This window comes from Carassius gibelio, chromosome A6 (assembly GCF_023724105.1).
Source record: "Carassius gibelio isolate Cgi1373 ecotype wild population from Czech Republic chromosome A6, carGib1.2-hapl.c, whole genome shotgun sequence".
Lineage (NCBI taxonomy): Eukaryota > Metazoa > Chordata > Actinopteri > Cypriniformes > Cyprinidae > Carassius > Carassius gibelio.
The window spans coordinates 26,273,956-26,296,806 of NC_068376.1; the positions used below are offsets into that span (position 1 = coordinate 26,273,956).

The window sequence follows — 22,851 nt, forward strand, 5'->3', positions numbered from 1 at the left end:
GCACTTGGTCGGAGAACCATATGACAGATCGATTTACATAACTTGTTGACCCAGTTAGGGAAAAAAAAAAAGTTTATGACTCTGAAGTCATATTCTATTAGTCGGTTACACTTCAGAACAGTAGGCCACATCATCATGGTCCTCTGAGTAAATGTTAATACTCAGTAAATTAATTAGACATACTGCCATTGATAGTCCAGGAAGAACATGTCCAAAGGGTGTTGTGAGCCCACTGCAAACTGCTTTAATTAACACATACATGGCTCAGGAGCAACCTTGGCTAGGGTACGCTAATATCAAAATAGTTTTCAGGGGAGCAGTTTGTTGTTCCTCAGGGCTTCTGTTGTTTCTCACAAGTCTAATCCATTCCAGCAGCTAATCTTTGTTAAACCATTTGTTGACAATTTATGGCCAGGGTGGGGCTTTAGTAAAACTTAAAAAAAAAAAACGCATCCTGTGAGAGAGACATTTTAAAATGGTTATGGCATAATAAAGAAACTTAAATTCCCCATCAGAGGCTAATTATGCAAAAAATCCCTTTTCTTGAGCACCCATAAACAGATGTTTGCTCTTGTGCTGGTAGGTCTGTCAAAAGACAAACAGAAGAGTGTTAAGGTAAGCTGCTTACCTGCTATCTTGACATTGCGGATGTATTTTAGCAGGAGGGCTCCATCAACTGGGTCCATTTTGGAACAGAGTCCCACCTTGCCAGGGCAGAGGTCTTTGTGCATGTTGTGGAGGGCGTGTGCCATTGTGTACACTGCATCAATCACGAACATCACCTTCCCTTCTTGCTCGTAGGATGAGTCTTTTCCGATCCGCTCTTGATCTGACAGACGAAAGAAAAAGTTTAAATCAACATCGACTGACTGAATGTCACACTTACTCTAGGAGAGCAATGGAAGAGACTGATGTTGCACAGCTTGATGCTTTCTACACTGAATGCGTCAAAGTTCCGTGCCACCCCAGAGTCTTCACTTATCCTCAACCAATCAGCTGTGAGCTTGAGGCAACACTTTGGGAAAATTTTTTAATTTAATAAAATAATAAAAGAAGTAAAACGCATAAAACAATAAAATGTTTTGAAATGTTCTTTACCTGGGGTTTATCTCATCTAAAAATATATTAAATAGAATAAAAGAATAAAAATAATAATAAAATTAAATTGAATTAAAAATATAGTTTTGTTCAGAATTATTTAAAATATGCTATGTTATGTGAGTCAATGTAAGGCAAGTTATTTATGTAATATATATTCTTATGTAATAGCTATTCATAAACCAAGTTGATAAAAAAGTTAAGTTAAAGGGAAAAAAAAATAATTGACAGGCAAGTAGTTGGCATTTATTTGATTTTACAGTTGTACTGTTGCAATGTGAAAAAACATGTATTTTAAATAACTGCTACAGAGCTCGTTACATGGCGGTGTGGGGGGGGGGGGTCTTTGGGGGTAATCAAATATCTACAACGTGCCATGACTTGTCATCTCACATGTTCAGTTATCCAAGTCCCATATATTGCTCTTCATTCCACAGATACATGAAAGAGGTCTGGTAACACACAAGGGTGTAATAATAGACAGGGAGACAGCAAGCAAGATTAATTATCTCTCAGCACTCATCTAATCATGCCAGACAGATGTATATTCATTAGAGCTGGAGTTGCTCAGCTTGGGCTTTTTTTTTTTTTTTAATTGCAAAGGAGCTGTTTCAATTATGACCATGCTAGAACAAACTGGGGAGACTGCTGTCAGATGTCAGGCTGGCAGATTGCAGGGTACACGCTTCAGAATAAAGCCAGTACTATTATCATGTTACTGCCAGCAGTTACAGTAGATTTACAGTATTTAAAACAAAACAATTGTACAAACCAAAAGAGCAATCATTACTTTATACAATGGGATGCTTTTCAGGTTAATGGCATTTTGTGCAGTATTGTTAAAACACCATTGCTTTTTCTCTTTTACGCAATACTCTTTTCTGGTTTGCCCAAGAGAAACCCATCCACACCCATACATCTGCAAACCCTTTTTATCTAAACAAAGCCACTGCATGTTTTTTTTTTTTTTTTCTAAAAGCTGCTGTTAGTAAAGAAATGTCTGTCCTATTCTTCTTGGGTTTCTAATCACCAGCACTTCAGCTTTGCCTTAAAGCCAAAGGCAATTTAACATCCTCGTTAGTCCCTTTGCATCTTGAAAACCCTAAATTAAAGAGGCAGGTTATGCTTGTATAATTGTTCACCACAAGCATAACTATTGGTGGTGGTGGGGGGGGGGGTCTGCCTGCAAGCCGTGGGTCTGCCTGCAAGGAAAAATCCATTGTGAATCTTTGACGCTGGGGGAGGACGGCCAGCCCACACACTTCTCAATGCTTTGCTTACCCGCAAACATACACACAAACACATTAGCACTCTCACTGGCAGATGAACACACACACACATGCTGTTTGTCCTCTATGCATTACAGAAAGAGATGTATAAAGTACTAGAGACCCATACTTGAGTAAAAGTACAAGTGCTCTATCAAAAAAGTGACTTGAGTAGAAGTAGAAGTGCTCTTTAAGCACCACACTTAGGTAGAAGTACTAAAGTATTCAACATTTTTTGTACTTAAGTATTGCAAGTAGTCTATTTTAAAATTTACTACTCAAGTACTGAAAGTAAAAGTACAAGTATTGTGTTATGTAGTTATTAAAGAAAGTAGTCAAAAGTTTGAACGTATTGTTTTTACTGTTTCAAATGATTAACCTTAAGGACAATCACAATTCCTTTGACTGTAACTTTTTGTAAAAAAAAAAAAAAAAAAAATTAAAGGGTTATTTCGCCCAATTTGCAAAATTATGTCATTAATAACTTACCCTCATGTTGTTTCAAACATGTAAGACCTCCGTTTATCTTTGGAACACAGTTTAAGATATTTTAGATTTAGTCTGAGAGCTCTCAGTCCCTCCATTGAAGCTGTGTGTATGGTATACTGTCCACGTCCAGAAAGGTAAGAAAAACATCTTCAAAGTAGTCCATGTGACATCAGAGGGTCAGTTAAATATAAAAAATAGCAAAAACTACGACTTTATTCAGCGTTGTCTTCTCTTCCGTGTCTATTGTTAGACAGTTCAAAACAAAGCAGTTTGTGATATCCGTTTCGTGAACGAATCATTCGATAGTCGATGTAACCGGATCTTTTTGAAACAGTTCACCAAATTGAACTGAATCGTTTTAAACGGTTTGCGTCTCCAATACGCATTAATTCACAAATGACTTAAGCTGTTAACTTTTTTTAATGTGGCTGACACTCCCTCTGAGTTAAAACAAGCCAATATCCCGGAGTAATTCATTTACTCAAACAGTAGACTGACTGAACTGATGTGAAGAGAGAACTGAAGATGAACACCGAGCCGAGCCAGATAATGAACAAAAGACTGACTCGTTCACAAGTCAAGAACAGTTTACGAATTCGTGTCCGATTCGTGAACCGAGGAGCTGATGATACTGCGCATGTGTGATTCAGCGTGAAGCAAACCGACACACAGCGCTGGACCGAACTGATTCTTTTGGTGACTGATTCTGAACTGATTCTGTGTTAATGTTATGAGCGCGGGCAAACCGAAGGCTTGCAATCATCGCCAATGACGTCATTACGTTGAGCGCAAAAGAACCGGGGAACTGTTTTCTTCAACCGGTTTATTGAATCGAACTGTCAGAAAGAACTACTGGTGATCCGGAAACCGATGCAACCGGTTCTTGACTCGTGAACGAGTCATTTTCTGGCTCGGCTCGGTGTTCATCTCTCTCTTCACAGCAGTTCAGTCAGCACGCGCAGTCTTCTTAATCGCTTGATTCGCTCAATAATGTGCCAGCTTCATCAAACCTGCCATCTACAGTTCTGGCAGTGGTAATGTGGGTAACGAGTAACAATGCAGCACATAACAAAAATAACGGAGTAAAAGTATTAAACTCATCGAAAATATGTACTGAAGTAAAAGTGGAAGTAGGGGAAAAAAATAATACTCTAGTAAAGTACAGATACCGCCTTTTAGTACTTAAGTACGGTAGTGAAGTAGTTCTACTTCGTTACTATACATCTCTGATTACAGATGCAACACAGTCACGAACTTCTCATATAATAATATGAAAGCTGTAATCTATGCTAATGTTCAACTAGTTTACATTCGAACACTGACTAGAAACACAGAAACTTACTAACTAAATAAAGTCATCGTGGCCCAAAAACATCCGCCCCCAAAAATTAATGGGTATGTTTTACCCAAGGACTTTCATCCATTTTACAATGCACTTGATCATGAGTGATGCAATTTCACTACCTGGATGGATGGGCTGTCCTGACTTACTGATTAATTTATTAATTAAATGTTCTATTTATTGTGTATTGTCATGTAATTGTTTATGTGCATGTTTTAAAATGACTTGGTCTTATCTGTTGAAATTTTTGGAATTCCTATCAGCCAATTCTGACCGGAAAGACATTATTAAAATCTTGCATTAAAGAAATAGTTCACACAAAAATGAAAATTCTGTATTGAACCTGTATGAATTTCTTTTTTTTTTTGAAAATAAAAGATATTTTGAAAAATGTCTGTAACCAAACAGCTGACGGACCCCATTGACTTCCATAGTTATTTTTTTTTCCTACTATGGAAGTTAGTGGGGTCCATCAACTGTTACAGACATTTTTCAAAATATCTTATTTTGTGTTCAGCAGAAAAAAGAAATTCATACAGGTTTGAAACAACTTGAGGGTGAGTAAATTATGACAGAATTTTCTTTTTTGGGTGAACTATCACTTTAAGGCCTGTTGCTATTTTATAATTCCACCTGTAATGTCAGTATTGAGTCTGATTAGTTTGTATTGCTTGAATCACCTGAAGAATAAACATGAACTGGTAACTGGAGTTTACTGGAACTGCATCTTCATTTTCACTTTTCTTTTCTGCAATACATTGCCAAATAAACATAGCCTGGTGAGACAATAATTTTCATTCATCGAGGTAAACGTTTCCCCCCTGGCGCCAGACGTACGTCTAGGAGTGACAAAATTACGGTAGGACTGTGCAAACAAAGTATCTGTCTAGCATTACCATGTCAGTGTATTGATTCATTGTCCCTTCATAGTTTGCAAGAGACATTTAATAAATTTATAATTTATATTAAATAAACTAAGACGTAGGCTATTTAATAAACTGAGCGTATTTATCTGTCAATATGAAGCGCAACTTGGCCATTCTAATTCATGATCGGAAGAACACGTATCGACCACCGTTACTGTAAAATATGCACGTATGTCCATTTAAACTCAATTTTGGTCAAATGTGGATTATATAATTACACTGGCAAGAATATGGTTACATGTAAAGATGCCGTACCAAGTATATGACAACGCTACATTCAACTGCTTATGAAATACGGTGTTTTTTTTTTCACTTCCTGAAAAGTAACCGTTTAGGACATACATGAGTTTCATCGGGCAGCGGCGATATATATATATATATATATATATATACACACACACACACACACACACACACAAATCATATGTGGCATTTTCTAGCCAAATATTGACATATCTGATTTATTCAGTTAAATTCAATTGAATTAAATTCAATTCAATTATTCTGCATAATAAAAATAAAAAAATTAGGGATTTTAAATGTAAGACGTAGATGCACGGCAAGCCATTGATTGTGTCTTCATTTGGCATTTTCTCACAAAATATTAACATATCTAATTGATTAAGTTCAATTCAATTATTCTACATATATGCATATATATGTAAATATAACAAAACAAAACACCTTCAGATGTGCATACAAAATCCTTCAGATCCAAAACATCTTCATGGGGCATTTTCTCATCAAATATTGACAGTGTATCTGTATCCTACTTTACTGAACTGACTTAATTCAAATCTGCAGGTATGCACATATGGTAACATAATTCTCCAACAACAAACTCCAGTCCTTCAGATCCGACATCGTTACAAGCACAAACTACTCATTCTACACTCTATGCACATCCATATTCTCTATACCATTGGCCCCTGCACCTTTTGAGGATTCCTTTCCAATTAAGGGAGGCATCTCAGAGAGTTTGTTGGGGGCTGAAAGGTGGCAGGGACAGGGGCTGTGACACAGTAGCACGTACGTAACCTGCAGTACCTCACGCTGCTCCGGGGCTTTAAAGACACTAAAGCTATCCTGCTCCGAGGGCTCTGCTCTCACTGAGAATAATGGCTCTGACTTTTCCCATTTGCCAGAAAAACCTCCAGAGCCTTTTGTCTCACTTAAGTCTCTTGTTTGTGGTTTTGGACGAGTGATTCTCTTCTCAGAGGGTTTTGCGGAAACTCTGCTGTACCCTTAACCTCAACAACGGTAAAATCTTGACACAAATTGCTTTTGATTCAGACACAATGTGAGCAGTCTATAGAAATGGCCGGGGTGTGCGTGCTACTCAAGGAGTGCCAGTGTCTGAATGCACTTACTGTATAAAAGCAATCCAGTAACCTCCGGAAAATTAATTAAAATATTCAGCATAGAGATAGCTGCTATAATTGATTCAAAAGACAGAATGACTGCTTTAGATGTTGCATAAATTAGTTTTGGATCTCAGGCCTTAAAATCCCTCCAGCAATCAAAGAAGAAGCGTAATTATTTCTGGCCTTTCAGAAATAATTCAGGTATTATTTGTTGAGAGGTTTCTGGCTTTTTATCTTAAGTCCAGACAATTCAAATGTATGTGAAAGAAACTACAATCTCTCTCAATGTTTTAGTTTGTAAGTCAAACTTTAACATATATACAAAGCGACTTCCATTTTCACTTACTGCTCCAGGGCACAATGTTGATGAATCAAGTGTGCTCTTTTTAGGGTTTGAACCAATATGCTATTGTTTACAAACCCACCCCTAAACATTTTTCCAATTTAGGTGGAATGGTGATAATAGATGGAATCTCCATCACCTCTGCATTTATCATTTATCATCTCTTCTGGATGAAAGATGGATCCTGCCTTTTTATCAACGCTCCCATTCAAAACATTTAAGACATATGACGACATCTCTGCCACTCATCTCTGAGCAACACAAGCCTGAGGGAGGTTTTGCAGAGGAACCAAAGCACCTCAAGTTTCTCTGTTAAAGCTTGGCAATCCAAATCTCCTGAATTGCCCATGGGGGACATCCTTTTACCCCAACAAGTATTGTCTTGTGTCTTATTGTTGTTAAAATAGCCCTATTGTGGGAACCATTTAGTAGTTTAAAGCTTAAAAATGAGCTAATTCGACACATTTTTGGTCCTAACTTAATTTACTGTATGCAATCCACTAAAACATTTAAAATAGTTTACTTCAAAACAGGAGTTTTCAAACTCTTTCATATGAAGGTCCCCCGATTAAGACAGAGTATATAAAGAGCTATTTATATTGCATGAAAAAAATATTTCTCATAAAAAATGTGCATTTATAATATATATTTCCAAAATTAAATAACTGGGTAAATATTGTAATCATTGTATTTAACTTCCGTACAATGAAAATAAAAAGCTTATTACTTAAGCAAAATCAAAATATTAACATATGTTGTACCTTGTACTAAGTTTAATCTAAAATCCGTGTACAAAGTGTTAAATCAAAAATACACTATTTTTAAATTTATTTTTCTGCACTAATAATGTCAAATGCTTAACATAAATACATTTTTCTATTTAATCTAAGTTCATTCATTTTTATTTGCAAGTGGTGTCTGCTAAATTATCACATGATAACTGTAAATGTATATTTATATACCACATTTCACAATGAACAATGCAGCTTTTACAGAGAATATTGCCTTTCAACCCCCAGTGAGTGTATGTTGCAAGGACGAAGAGATGCAAACAATGAGTAGAGCTTGTGCTTAAGTTGTGAACTGGTATATGTAGAGTTTGCTTTGCTGTATATTGCTTTGCTCAAAAAGCAATTACTGTGCAAATGTTTGTGATTTGACCAATCCTTTTCTTCCATTCGCTTCCTGCCAACACTATGCATTACATATGGTGAAAACAAAGTTATATTTATGCTTCTTTACACACACACACACACACACAAAGTAAACTGCAGGAGATTTATGTGAGTTACTACAAGTGAGTTTCTGTATTTTTGTGCTGCTTATCCAGGACAGGAGGTGTTATGTTGGCAAGTTTTGCATATACTCATATCTTTTCAGATGAATAAAACAATTCTCACATACTCTTACAAATTAGCAGAAGATTGGGCATACAGTCTTATACAGCTTATTATGCACAGCCTTATCTGCATATAATTTCCATATTCACCCAGTCATACAGACAGCTGATTTAAGTACCACAATTAAATTGCAGTTTTAATATTGTTTAGATATTTTAGGTAAAAAAAAGAGTGTGCTTACTACTTTCTTAAAAAACACTGACCTGCAACAGTGTTTTTTTTTTTCATTTCAGGAAGGCCACAGGCAGCCATCATAGTGAACACTGTCAGCATTAAGTGACACAGCATTGCACAATAATGAGTGCATCTTTACAGCATCATCACACCTTCATCCATAAATACCCATGATCAGACTGATCCAGACAGCTGACAAAAGATGTTTCCACAGACAAATGGTCCATTCGACTGCCAAACTAACAACTCAATTCAAGCTACAGTAAGTGTGCATTAGACATTGATGTTTCTTTCAAAATACTAAACTGAGAACAAGCCCAAGCCCAAGTGGATTTATCATGAGCCAAGAAATCTGCGCTTTCGTTAAAAATACACAAAATACACTTAAGATGTCATGGGGAACGTCTAAAAGCAGTGCATTAATTGCCAATCTTTCCATTGTATTGCTAATATCTGAATGCCTTTTCAATTAGTTACAGAAAATGTATTTACTTTTATAATTCCTGGATGATGATTGCATCTGATTTGTGCATTTATCTCAATATATACACATGAGGTTTTATTGTAATTGTGTTGAATTAAATCAGAAGCTGAGTTTTGTATTGTTCATTACTTTGTAACAAAGTCACTGATTCACACACAAAAAGAAAGGAATGCCTGTGATGCATGTGGTGCATCACATTATTTATTATAATAGTGCAAATGGTACTTTTTTTTACAAAAAAGGCAGTAATAAGACTTGTGCTATACAATTTGATTAAGCTACTGAGTAGCAAACAAATTAGATTAGTGGTTTTCAACCATTCTGCTTCAGAATCCAAGATGAGTACCAAAACTGTTCAAATAAAAAGTTGCTATGCCTATTTATTTTCTGATTCTATCAATACACAATTATATGGCTATTTTGGAACACAACTGTGTGTTTTTGAGCCTACTGTACCAAAAACACTGAGAAAACGCTTTAAAATGGACTCAAAAGTCAGGCTGCATGTCCCCTTACTCAAGAGAGCAATGAAATCACAAAGCTACAGCAAACAGATGTCAACAAGCTAAACTTTGTCCTCCCATCCTCTGATATCACAGAGATCCATCTCAACATGTGCCATCCATAATCACAGCTGCTCTCTGCAAGGAGAATTTCCTGTATGTTCAACCCTGATAAAAGCAGAGTCGAGTGCTACAAACAGAGAAAGACAGAGAGTGAGAGATAGAGAATAGGAAGGAGGTAGAGAGGAGGAGAGGCAGAGAGAGCTGAACACTGAGATATCCAGCCTTTTAATCCGACAGTAACCAGAGGGCTTTTGTGAGGGCTGGAAAATCGCAGCATTGATGTTGCGCGCTCTGCTATCTTTGGCTGCTGGATCTTCGATAAGCGTGGGGTTCAACACAGTCTTTATATTGAAGCATTGCATTTTTTCTGATAAGGCAACCATGCTATATATTCCTGTACTCATTATCTTGCTATATGATGCATTATCTAAATTAAATTCAACAAGATGCACTGAAATGTTTTGGAGTAAATCTGACACACAAAACCAATCAAACATTATCACTCTGATCCTGAGATGCACTTACAATCTTAGTTTTGTATTTTGTAAAAAAAAAAATTTTTTACATATAAATGGTTATTTCCTACCCAGAATTTAGCCTCTAATTTGAATGTTCCATTGGAAGGGGCGTGTCTGCTGAATGTAAATGCCCACTGCAGAAAAATGTGACTTTATTTTTACTATAACACCACTAAGAAATATATAAATAATTTGACTAAGAATGTCACAGATTTTTCATATTTTTATATTATATTTCTCATGTTCAGTTTATAAGTTGGACACCCAAAAAGGTTTGTCTTTACCCAACAGCAGTATCACTCTTGTGATTGATAGACATGAGTTATTCAGAAAATAGCTCCTTTATATGATGGTGGTGCCTGTTGATCATGATGTCACACTTTCAAATAAAATGAAATCAATTTCATTGTGTGCATTGGGCCTCATTCATGAAATGCAATGGTTTTCCAAATAATTAATACAAAAATTAATCCTGCACGTGTTTCATGAATGGGGTCCAGTGAACAAGCAGACACCATGCCAATAAAGGTGAGATCTAGGCTAACTGGCCTTAAGGTGAACAATTTATGTGTGCTGTTTTTGTTTTGCTTTGACTGTTGACCATACTGAAAAAAGAGAAGTCAATTTAAAGGAAAAATATGACATCAGATGTCTTCTATATCACTGGTTTTTCTGTAGTAGCACTCCCCAACAGTGACATCAGCGGATTAAGCTTCAGCGGGGGACCTCCCTTGAGCTCAATGTGTTCTCACTGAGCTCCTAGAGCATGACACCACTGAGAAGAGGGAATGGCAAAATACTGGCAAACATTACTGTGATTGGTTGCTTACACCATCAGTGCACAAATCCACATTAATGAGTCAAACTGATGGAACAGGATGGACTAATTACAGAGTGAACAACTCACTCATTTGGTCAACACCACTTTTAGGCACGTCCGAATCAATTAGAACTTCAAATGACTAGAAATGATCTGTTCGTGAGGACTTTGCTTGTTTTAACTGAAGCTGCATCTTTGTGACTTATTATAATCATATATATATATATATATATATATATATATATATATATATATATATATATATATATACACACACACACACACTCACACACACACACACACATTTATTTATTGAAACAACAGCTATTTCTGGTCATCAAATCTAATTAGAAAGGATTTCATACAATATTCAAGTGATATCCGAATGACACTGTTTGTATCACTTTTCTTCCTGTATTTCTCACAGCGAGCATCATGGTAGATGCCCAAGTCCACTATCATTTTATGAAAAATACTGTTTTTGTGTTTTTTTTATTTTACTTGTTTAGACTTCGAATATGCAGTTTGTTAATAAACATTGATTTGAAAATCTGTTTCTATGTCAGCGGCCATTCAGCAATCATGAACCTGCCGAGAGCAGCATCACCTCATCCAGATCATCTGGAATTTGCTGCTGTCTCTGATGTCTCTATAGTAGATTTCTCTGAAAGCAGCCCAAGACTTAGACACAGCCCTAGTGGAATGACAAGAGATACCCTCTGGCAAAGGATTTTGGGCTTTGTATGCCATAGTGATAACCTCCACAATCCAATTTGACAATCTCTACTTTGCCACAGCAGTCCCTTTCCCAATCTGTGCTCGTAAAATGAACGGTAGCAGTCACCTAGCCCTTCAGGGCTCTCACAGGACACAAAAAATGATCCTTGACTGGTTTGACTCTTGTGCTGACTGAAAAGCCACCAAATTGATTGACAAATAATTTATAAACTGTGGAAGCAGAAGTAGAAAAAAAAAGGATTTGGTCAGAGCACAACACCAGAATCATCGAGAAACCAATGCATATATAACTCACTAATAGAAAAAGCATGTAACTCACACGCTTAGCAGAAGCTATTGAGAAAGGCTTTAAAAGATATCAATTTCAGATCAGCTGTCTGCAAAAGCTCAAATGGTGGCAAACAAAATCAAGAACAAGTGAAACATTTTATTCAGTAAAATGGGGGTTACGAGCTGGTCTCAACCATATCACACCCTTCAAAAACTGCACACAAAAGTATGAGAACGAAGTTAAGAAAGATTGAGTAGTACAGTGCAGAAATGCATAGAGTTGATTTGGGGATGCAGCTCTAGCACTAGTTATGTTTTGAACAACAGCAGGCTCACAATCTGTTAAGAGACAATCGGCCCCAGAGACCAAACCCAAAGCTGCAGACGGGCTGGATCCAGATGCTGGTGTACTGTATGCCAGTTTACGGGAAGTCTTTGAACGCTGTTTAGGTGCACTAGACCCAATAAGGTTGTTCAAAAATACTGCAATTAAATCTTTGTATGGTGGCATAGCAAATTAGATCCAGCTGAAGACCGTCTAAAAAAAGACATGGGCTGGCTCCACTGGCTAGTTGTCCAGCTTTATGTGAGCAACCACATCTAGAGCACAACTAAGGTATCATCCATGGAGGATGGAGTTATTCCCGAGTGAATCGAATCCCTGTTAGAACCCCCCACAGCTGAAAAAACTTCTCCTGCAGGGGTAGATTGTTCAGCAATATCTACGGCATTCAAATGATCCTGGAAAAGTCAGCATGAGACGGAGGATAAGAGGAACTAAAAGGTTAATCATCCATTCTCTTACTGGTACCCCTCCTCATCTTCCTGTGTGATAGCCATAGGTGAGGCAGGCATAAATGTCTGAATAAGGGTTTTTTTCTCTGACATCTCCAACGAAAGGACAGTGACTGTCTCAGTAAGAGATGTGATGTTGCCTTCTTAGATGGGGGTGGGGGTTAAGAGCAGCTGCAGATGCATCATGTTTCCCATTCCATGTGATGGGTAGCAGCTCTGTTCCTCTGAGTCTCACTGTGGAGTTAGGGTCCAATTCGGCAAGACAGAGCCATCTCTCTGACATAGGTAAGAGGCTACAGTGCAAACACGTGTCCATTAAGCTCTCTCAAATGCTGAATTCACAAGCAGTATGGAAAAACATTGTATTTAACCACCAACCATACAGAATAATAAATTTAAGGGGGAACTTATAGTGTATCAACTTGGAAAAAAACATTAGCCACTGGATATCACAGAGAGGCGCAAAGTGTCACAGATGAAGTTAGTGAGGAAGGCTATATAAAGAGACCACCAGTTAGCACCAAGAAGCACTGTTCACCAATCTGAACACACACAACAATTAACTCAGTGTGGAACTGTCTGTAAATTGCTTGGTAACACTAGCTAACAAATAGTACAGAGAAGCAATGAGTGTTATCGATATTGCAGCAAATTGTGTCCAATAAAATCAAATAATCTCGAACTATTGAGCTGGTGCTGCGATAATCGACTAGTGCTTAAGCACCGCCTCTGGCGGTCAGGAGAATTCAAGCCTTTATTTAGCAATCTTCATTTCTATCCTGAGCAGCAATACCCGATTGACACGCTCGTTACAAATTCAAAACTGCAGCTTCAAGAAGCTTTACTGCAGGTTTTATGGCAGAAAAATCAAACGCTCATTGGCTCTCACCTGCTTCGTCACAGATTGCAACATGCCATGCTTCTGGTGAGGTGTTTGAATGAGAAATGGGCTGTTTTACGGAGTGGAATGGGACAATATTTTCAGCAGTTAACAAATCAAAGTCTACTTTCTAACTGTACTGCATCAGAGAGGACTGCAACCCATTATCATTTGGACTACTATGCTTTTGACATTTTCGCTATAAATAAATTATTGTGATTGTACTTGTCTGTCTTTTATGCTGTAAATATTTTTAAGAAATTGTTATGTTAAGGTTTAGAGGTAGTGGAAAAGTGGAAATAGTGACTCAAAAAAAATATTTTTAATGCTGTATTGTTACTAAACGTCATTTACCCGCATGCTTCGGTCCGTTACGTTTATATCTTTTTAAAATTTTGGTTAAAAATGGGTTCGTTGATGGTTGGGGGTAGGTTAAGGGCTCTAAAAATCTAAATTGCTTATCCATAAAATGCTAAAAGTCTTAATGATATAAAAGATTTGTAAATATTATAAAATGTATTTTTGCTGTAAACACATGATGTTTTACATTTTAAACATTGTAATGCATGCAAATTGTGTTTCAGAATCATTGGTCAAAATGTAAAAAAAAAGTAAGTATTTTGCTAGTAAACACTACGTTCTAATGCCTACACACACACACACACACACACACACACACACACACACACACACACACACACACACAGTGTATATATTCAGTATATATGTTGTATAAACTAATTTGATGTTTCATAGACCTTTAATTTGAAAAAAAAAAAAAAATCTAATAAATAAATAAAAATAGTGAGGGCTTTTTACTTAAGTGCAGGCTACTGGTATGAAATACTGCATATAATAGTTTGCTTATTGTATGTACAACCCATGAATCTGACAGCTAATGAAAGGCACTGATGTCACAGAATCAGCTTTGATTCATAACCCAAATATGTGTTACAGATCCTCTCACAGATCACATTAGTCATTATCGAAAATGTCAGCTGGAATTTGGGCAAATCTGTGGGTGCCTGTTGACTCATGCATTAGCATTGTCCCTCTTAGGCTATATTTACACTGTAGTCTGTCTAGATGACTAAAAAACAACAACTCAGGACTCAGAAAGCATAGGTCTTCTATGGACAGCACGTGCGCCATGCTAAGAGATATAGAAAACTAACATTTAGCATTTTCAATACACAATATCATTGCATGAATATAATTATGCCATGCTTGCTTGGAGACTACAAAACAACTTGTTTAATCATAACAATCCAACCATGCAAGCTAAACCTTAATGGAAAATACATGCAGATCTTCACTGTTAATCTTAGTCAGCAGTTATTACAGCATTCGAAAACACCCAGACCCGCGAGACTGTCTCTATGCTAACTGCAGATTCCATAGCGAATGATAAAGGATTAGCAAGCCCCAGTCATAGTGGCCTTCAGTTCTGAATCAGTGCTTACAGACAAATATTACATCCTCCCTTGGAGACAAAGCTGTTAAAGGATGCAAGACAGTTAAGACTGCATTGTATTTAAATGCGTGGTCATTTTCATGAACTAATAAAGCTGCGCAAACAGTCAAAAACCATTTTCATTTCCCATGTGGCATTACAAATCTGCTATAATGTGCATGGCAAATGCCGAATTGTTTTTTACATGAATAATCAAGCCTGATGTCAGTATATGTGAAGTTTTGCTTTCATACAGTAACATGCCTCCTGTTTTCAAATGTGAACCCCTTGGGTGTAGCAAAAACATAAAAGAACTAAATCTGAATGCAAAACTTTGAGTAATAATAATAATAATAATATAGTAATAAATTACTTTTGAATAATTTGCTAACTATGAGTTTGTAGTTAACTACATAGTACATTAATAGACTATTGTACTGCCCAAATTAGTACAATTTTAAATTGGCTCAATTTTTTTATTTACATTTATTATCTTTTTAGACAGGTTTAAATGCAATAAAAATAGTATTAAAAGCATTTTAATTCTGTGTGTATGTATATATATATATATATATATATATATATATATATATATATATATATATATATATATATTCGGTGCTTAAAACATCAATAAGTTTGCTAAGTTTAAAAAAAGGTTAATTACATGAAAATAATTTAATTATAAAGTCTTACAATAATCGTTATAAAATACATTAAGGAAAGTGATGCATGAGGATAGTAGGAACTTTTCCTTTATGCATATAAACCATATGCATGCATCATAACTTTTTATGATGATCAAGTGCATAATAACATTAATAATTAATATTGTTGTTATTATAATTTTAACAATAAACATAATCTGTTATGTGACATTTATATTTGACAAATAAATCAATAAAATAAAATGTAATGATTTGTTGTAAATTAACTTTTGATTTAATGACATTTTAAAAGATTGAGCTGCCAAAAATTCAGATGTGAGCCATTGGGTTTAGCAAAAGCATGTAGTAAATACATTGACTGCAAAACTGCCAAAAAAAAAAGAAGTAAAAGCTGTCCTGAGTAGCATGTTTTGCATCTCATTCACGAACGCAAAAACACCCTACCATATTTCTTAATCAAGGAATAGAAGCACTGCATTTAATCACCAAGAATATTCAAGAATGTGAGGTAACAATGATGAATTTTCTTGTGGGCACAGCAATTAGCATAAAGAAAAAGTGATTTATTATGTTGTGTCGTAGCGATGGATTTAGTTTCAGGCCAGATACTTGCAGCACACTAAAGGCCAGCCATTACAAGTGAGCCCACTGACAGGGATTATGCACGGTGACATTTAGCACGCTGCAACGTTTCAGTGAGCCCCCTTTTCTAAAGTCGCAAATAATCTGGCTTCCGCCGTCTGTAGGGGGTCACCGCACCGATACTAAAGTGCAATGTTAATGTCCTGCCCTGGTTACTGGTGCAGTGCAGTAAGCACTGTAATGCTTGGTAGGCTACATGCTGAGAATTAGATGTGCTACCATAGCCACCCTGGAGAAGGTCTGCCTGTTGAAATCCCTCCTCGAAAGATCGCAACCCGCACTGATTGGATGAAACCTGAAATGTGTTGCTAGGAGTCAACCTTTCTCCACAGCTGGAGGGACGGGCTCTGATCGGGGCGGTACTTGTAGCTGATGGGGCCACGGGTGGCTCTTCCCCAGAGAGAAGGCTCGAATCAATTAAAGATCATCATCTCTTATCCAATTGGCTGGATCGAATTGGTTCTATGTGTTTAGTGCAGGGATGCTGCTGCTGCTGTGCATCAGAAAACATCAGATGTAGAACAGCTTTGCTGTGGTATGACTAATCAGACTCTGGTGTAAACAAAAGCCCATTTCAGGCGATCTGAGAACAGCAGGCCAAGTCTTTTACAATAGATTTGGCTTCTCCCTTTACTCACTTTCTCTCTTTTATGGAGTGTTGCCAGAGGGAGAGGGAGAGGGAGAGGGAGAGGGAGAGGGAGAGATTCTTACTTGTGCATTTCTTAATTCCGGATCCCTTCTTCAAGGCATGGCGGCTGAGCTTGCAGCTGAAATTGTTCTCCCAGAATTCCGCAAACCAGATATTCCTCCGGTTATTCTCTAGTGTGCGGCTGGTGAAGTAGCGATCGAAGCCTGAGGGTAGATCGATGAGATATGTGTCACTTTAATGCGCTTTCTTAGTAAAAGCTCTCAGCCAATGAACTTCAGAGAGCAACATGATTTGACGGAACATTTGCATCTTACATCATTATTCTCTCAACGTCAATGTTGTATTTTTGCTATGAATAGTTCACTTTAGTTCACTTTGCTTGTCCTCATGTTAGTTCAAACTAGTTGATAGTTTTATGTGAAACACAAAAGGAACATTTTCGAAGAACAGTTCATAGTTACCACAGCAGTCAAGCTCCAAAAAGGACCATAAAGTCTGAACTGAATAAAATGTAATGCACACAAATAGGACTGGACTATAAATTGATATCTATATTTATCAGAAAAAAAAAAAAAACAATATTGATATGTCTAGATGCTACGCCTGCATGTTCTGTGTGTCTCTGTGTGAGTGAGCAGTGCAGTTACACTACAAGATATTACTATTGTATAGTAAATGTAATTCTTAGAATAATAATAATAATAATAATAATAATAATAATAATAATAATAACATTTTCAATTATTATTATTATTATTATTATATGTTGTAAGACTTAACATAATACAAAGTCTAACAATTAATTTACAACAAAACATTACATTTTTTGTGAAATATACTGTTTGAATTAAAAAACTACCTTTGTTGTATTCGTAATAATAATGTGTAATGTATAAATAAATGTTGTTATTATTATTATTAGTATTATTATTATTATTATTAGTATTATTACACAAATATATTGTGCAGCACGTTCCTTAGAAAAAAATACAAATGTTTTATTATTATTATTATTATTATTATTGATTTACATTATACAACATAGGATAGACAAATAGTTTTGAGGGGAATCAGATTTCACAGACTCTGAAATAAAAGTAAGCGTATTGTCTGTAGAGTTTACTTGTTTTAAAAAAAATAAAGCCTTTACATGGCTTAGGAAGACTTGGAGTAAATAAAGGCTACTGAGCTTTTTTGAAACTGTGCATTGTTAAGAATTTAACAGACTTGTCTGCATAAAGATACTATGAAGACTTTAGGATTTTTTAGTGAACTATTTCTTTATTGCTGTGCATGCACCATAAGTTGTTATGCTTATTAAATGCATCACCAGTAGCTAAAGTGTTGTCAGAAAACATTAAGCACACACTCTGGTTCAGAACTGGGCTCTAATGGATGAGAGCAACCACTGACAAGTAGAGAATTTAATCTGTCACTTGCCTCTGATGTTCTGTCGTTTGGGAAGGATGGTGACAGCTCCCTCTGCCATTTCCTCCTGGTGAAGCACTGGCGATATCTTCGAGCCCCAGCTATCTGACCCCACCCACAGGAAGTGACCCGTCTGGTTGGCTTTTTTTGCCGCCTGCAGTAGCCGCCTGTTAAAAGATGAGCGGCAGTTTCCATAAAATGTTGAATATAATCTTTGCTCTCTGAGTCACATCAACTCGAATTACTTGTTTGCAATTATTGTCTACATTCTGTGGTGCTTTGGTGATTCTCCATTTACAGTTACTGCAAATCAATACTTTATTGAAAGGTCAGTATCGACACTGCCCATCACTGAAATTTCTAAGCATTCTCCGTCAGGCACGGTAGCAATTGATGTCAAAATTAGTCATGCACAACTGACAGCAAAAGGATTTCCCCAAGATAATAATGGCTCAATAAAATATGTTTCAGGCAGAGCACACAAAATCATTTTCTGTCTTTTAAACAGAAACAGACTTAAAGTGTCTTTGCACACAGTGTCTATCCGTAAGCCGTGGAATGGGTTTTATGGGCTTACATGCTAGTAACTTATCAATATTTTTTTAATAACTGCATAAATATGTGCCCACATCTTTGGCAGCTATGCCCTCGCTCCAATTTATTTACCTACATTTAACATAAAACAGCATTCACAACTCATTTTACGTGCAAACTAAAAAAAAAAAAAAGCCTAAAACAATGTGTAAATAGCTATTTGGATATTAGTTAATATTAATCACCAATCCGCATTGTCAAGCTGCCATCATTTGAAAAGGGAACTTATAAAAAGGGAACAAGTTATTACATTCTGATAAACTATATATTTGGAATACCATGCACAATAAAACCAAGAATATGTATGAAGTACAAAGGGTCATTTTTGATTTCATATTCATGTTTAGAAATACTTTTTTCAGTACTTTCTGCATCCTTGTGAAGATAAACAATCCATTATGAACTCAAGGACAATGGCTGACAAATAATAATTAGAGAAGCATGATTAAACAGTCATCCTGAACACTTAAGCAAGCAAAAAATTGAAAAAGTTTGACCATAATCAGTCCTCCAAATTCAAATGATTATTATTCAATGGATGTCTAATATCACATTTAAGTGAAAGCTTTTAATCAGTTTTCCTGAGAACAGCTGGGTTCTGATAGTACTGATTAGGTACTCCAGGTGCTCAGTGCTGGGGCATTTTAGACGTTCTAATGGGGTTAATTAAACATGCTATAATAGAGGTCAGGGAAATGAGTCTTACCCACCCTGCAAAGTCCTTGTGGTGTATTTCAGATGTTATTTTAGAAAGCAATGCCCATTTTGTTTTTTTTATTTTATAAACTTTGTAAGTCTGCACAAATGAATTAATTGCAGAAATGAGTTTAACTGTTTAATCATAGCTACAATAAAAGAACTAATCATTCCCGAAAAAAAAAAGAGAAGAGAAAATTCTTCAAGATAGATGGCAATTTAAAAACAACAAAATATACTCACCTTATATCATCCTCACTTGCAAATATAATAACAACCCTTGCTAACGGATTTTCTCCCAGTCTCTGAATTATCTTATCAAACTCCCCTGGTTTCGGCTCACGGGGGATTTTCCAAGACTGTGAGATACACACACTTCCTGCGGAGAAGAGAAAAACAAAAAAGAGAAAAGGTGGCATTATTATTAGTTGCAAAATATGGAATCATAAATTCCCCACTGAACAGCTTATTATGAGTAGTCCTGTCCAAACTCATGGCACTTGACTGGTTGAGGGAGACGTTGCTATGTTTGGCAGCTCAAATATATGCTGTAAAAAATAGACAACTGTTGTCGTAAGGTGCTATTTCTACCTCATCTGACCTTTAGAAAGTACTTTAAATTGTATTTGGGTCTATCCTAATATATTAAATCATATTTTCGACTTAAATAAATCCAGCACGGTGGACTGAGATCAATAACTAGAACAAGTAATAATAATAATAATAATAATTAAACTAAGTATATGCTTTCCTTTAGTAGAAGTGAAGTTCCTAAAATGCCTGCTGGAACTGAGACTCGATCCCACAACCTTTGGGTTACAAGTCTGACTCTCTAACCATTAGGCCACAGTTAAAATTAACAAAAGTAACAATAAAAGTAACATTACGATATATGTAAAATATATTTTTTTTTTTTTTTTTTTTTTGACTGATCAAAGACCCTGCGTAGCTCAAACAGTAAAGCATGATAAGAACGCATAAAACTGATTAAAAAATCTAAATGCAATGGAAGTTGATTTGAATAAAAGCACTGTCAAATATGTAAATATGTTTTATATATGTTGTTGTTTGCTTCTCTGTAAAAATCATAAAAGGATGTCTTCATGGGTAATTATGCTGTTTTGGTCATCTCATATCTTGCCATGGGCATCTGAATTTGCAAAATTAGTGGCTTCTCTCACCTCTAAAATCCCACTTGAGAAGTAGTACCTTTATTAAGTCCCAAATAACAACAACAACAACAACAAAAAATATGACAAATGATTCTTATATTTTTCATCTTCTTAACGGTAGAACAATCTGGATGTTCTACAAAGAAACTTCATTGTTTAGCATCGGAACCCTAATGAGTTAAAGTTTTGCTCTGCTGAGTCCTTAACTTGCATCAGATTTCATTATCAATTTTTTGTTTTGTTATCATGTACTTTACTGTATTTTTAACAAATGCCCTAACTCTTGTGTTGTAATCTTTTGTTGTAAACAGTCTCATCTTTGAAAACTCCAACTGTTACATATCTATCTTCCTTCCACAGATGCCTTGAATTAACCTCCTGTCATGTCAGCAAATAGTCATATGCAGATTAACTGAAAAAAGAAGCATAATAATAAGCTCATTAAACTTCTCACATCCTTTCCAAGAAAACGCTCCACACAAACCAATGGTTGCCTTTCCAAGGAGAGGGCGTTTTCAAAGCGTTTAACCTGTCCTCGCTGAGAGAGGAACACTGATTTGCATCAAAGGCGTTAATTAGACAGAAAAGAGAACTCTCAAAGATGCCATATGGAGAGGCTTCATAACGGTGGGAGTCTTGCAGTCACTTGCATATGAGCATATGTTACTTTGAGTCAGGAGATATTTTGAATGACTGGAGGGCTCAAGGTAAGCACTCCACATGTCACTGAATGAGACAGCTATGAAGCAGACAAATTCATGTGGGTGGGTGTGTATGCAACTATTTTCCTGTTTAATGTATTTTACAGAAAGCATTTAACAGTAAATGTAAATAGTTTGTTACATTGTGGCTACTACCAAACAGAATTGCAAAAATAAACACAGACAGATGAAAATGAAAATTTGTTTCCAAACAGGTTTCCCGAACCCTTCCATTTGCCACTGGTCACCCTGTCCCAAACTCACACCATTGGTTGCAGTGTCAGTCCGGATCTGGTCATCAAGCTGTTGTAACACAATTGTTTGTTAAACAAATTTGGCATATTTATTTTAATAGGAATAAATGGCACGGTAAAAAAAAAAAAAAAAAAAAAAAAAAACAGCAAAAAAAACAGCATTCCTGAAAGCATGTCTTGTGCAAATTGACAAAAATATGCACAATCATTTCCAGAGGGGTCATATTTGAGCTTAATCAAAAATAATAAACGGCAGGAGGGGTGATCTGAGAACAGATGGGTACTGATAAGATGGAGGAACTGACTGAAATAGAAGTAAAAATAATTTGATAATAAATAGAGATAAAAAAGTTATTTAGAATGGGAATCTTTATTAGACCCAGGGGTCAAGGTTTGACTGGTTAACATCACCCAAATAGCCCCTGCTGGCAGATGCTATGACTATTATTCTCCATGATGGCAATTGAAAATTAAATTAAATTAAATTAAATTAAATTAAATTAAATTAAATTAAATTAAATTAAATTAAATTAAATTAAATTAAATTAAATTAAATTAAATTAAATTAAATTGTATGATTAATGTAATGAAAATTAATTTCCAACTTATTGTTGCTAAAATATATACAACAGCAGGAAAACTGCATGTCAAAACATTTCATAAGGTCTTTAGGGAAATATACATGAAAAAAGAAGGTTCTAATAATAGCAATGACACATTCAGAGTCAAGCTCTGAGTGAGCTCAAAGTGACAGGATGTCAGACGTCGATCCTCTGATTTGTGGCAAAGTCAATTATCTTTTCCAGACACATTGTGGAAAAAGCCAAAGAGAAGATACTAAAAAAGCATCCATATGTTTTAGCCTGTCTTCAATAACAATTAAAGGGACAGTTCACCCACCAATAAATATAATGTCATCATTTATTCTCTCTCATGCCATTTGAAACCTGTATGAGTGTCTATATTCTGTGGGACAAAAAAAAAATAATTTTGAACTGTGCTGGTGGCTATCTATTTCTATTAAGTTATAATAAACAGGGACTAAAGCTTCCAGGACAGGAAATCACCCTAAAGGTATCATAAAATTGGCCTGTATGAGTTGTGCACTTTGAGTGAGAA

General features: G+C 36.0%; 1 protein-coding gene across 2 annotated transcripts in view; it reads right to left on the reverse strand.

Annotated features, from left to right (window-relative positions):
* LOC128015889 (metabotropic glutamate receptor 4-like) overlaps positions 1–22,851 on the reverse strand; it is a 159,181-nt gene that overhangs the window by 31,583 nt on the left and 104,747 nt on the right. For both annotated transcript variants that reach the window (XM_052600111.1, XM_052600114.1), the window contains exons 4-7: positions 19,849–19,984; positions 18,328–18,482; positions 16,950–17,090; positions 629–829 (exon numbers count right to left, since the gene is read on the reverse strand). In XM_052600111.1, coding sequence (XP_052456071.1) covers positions 629–829; positions 16,950–17,090; positions 18,328–18,482; positions 19,849–19,984 — 633 coding nt within the window. The remainder of the gene's footprint in view (positions 1–628; positions 830–16,949; positions 17,091–18,327; positions 18,483–19,848; positions 19,985–22,851) is intronic.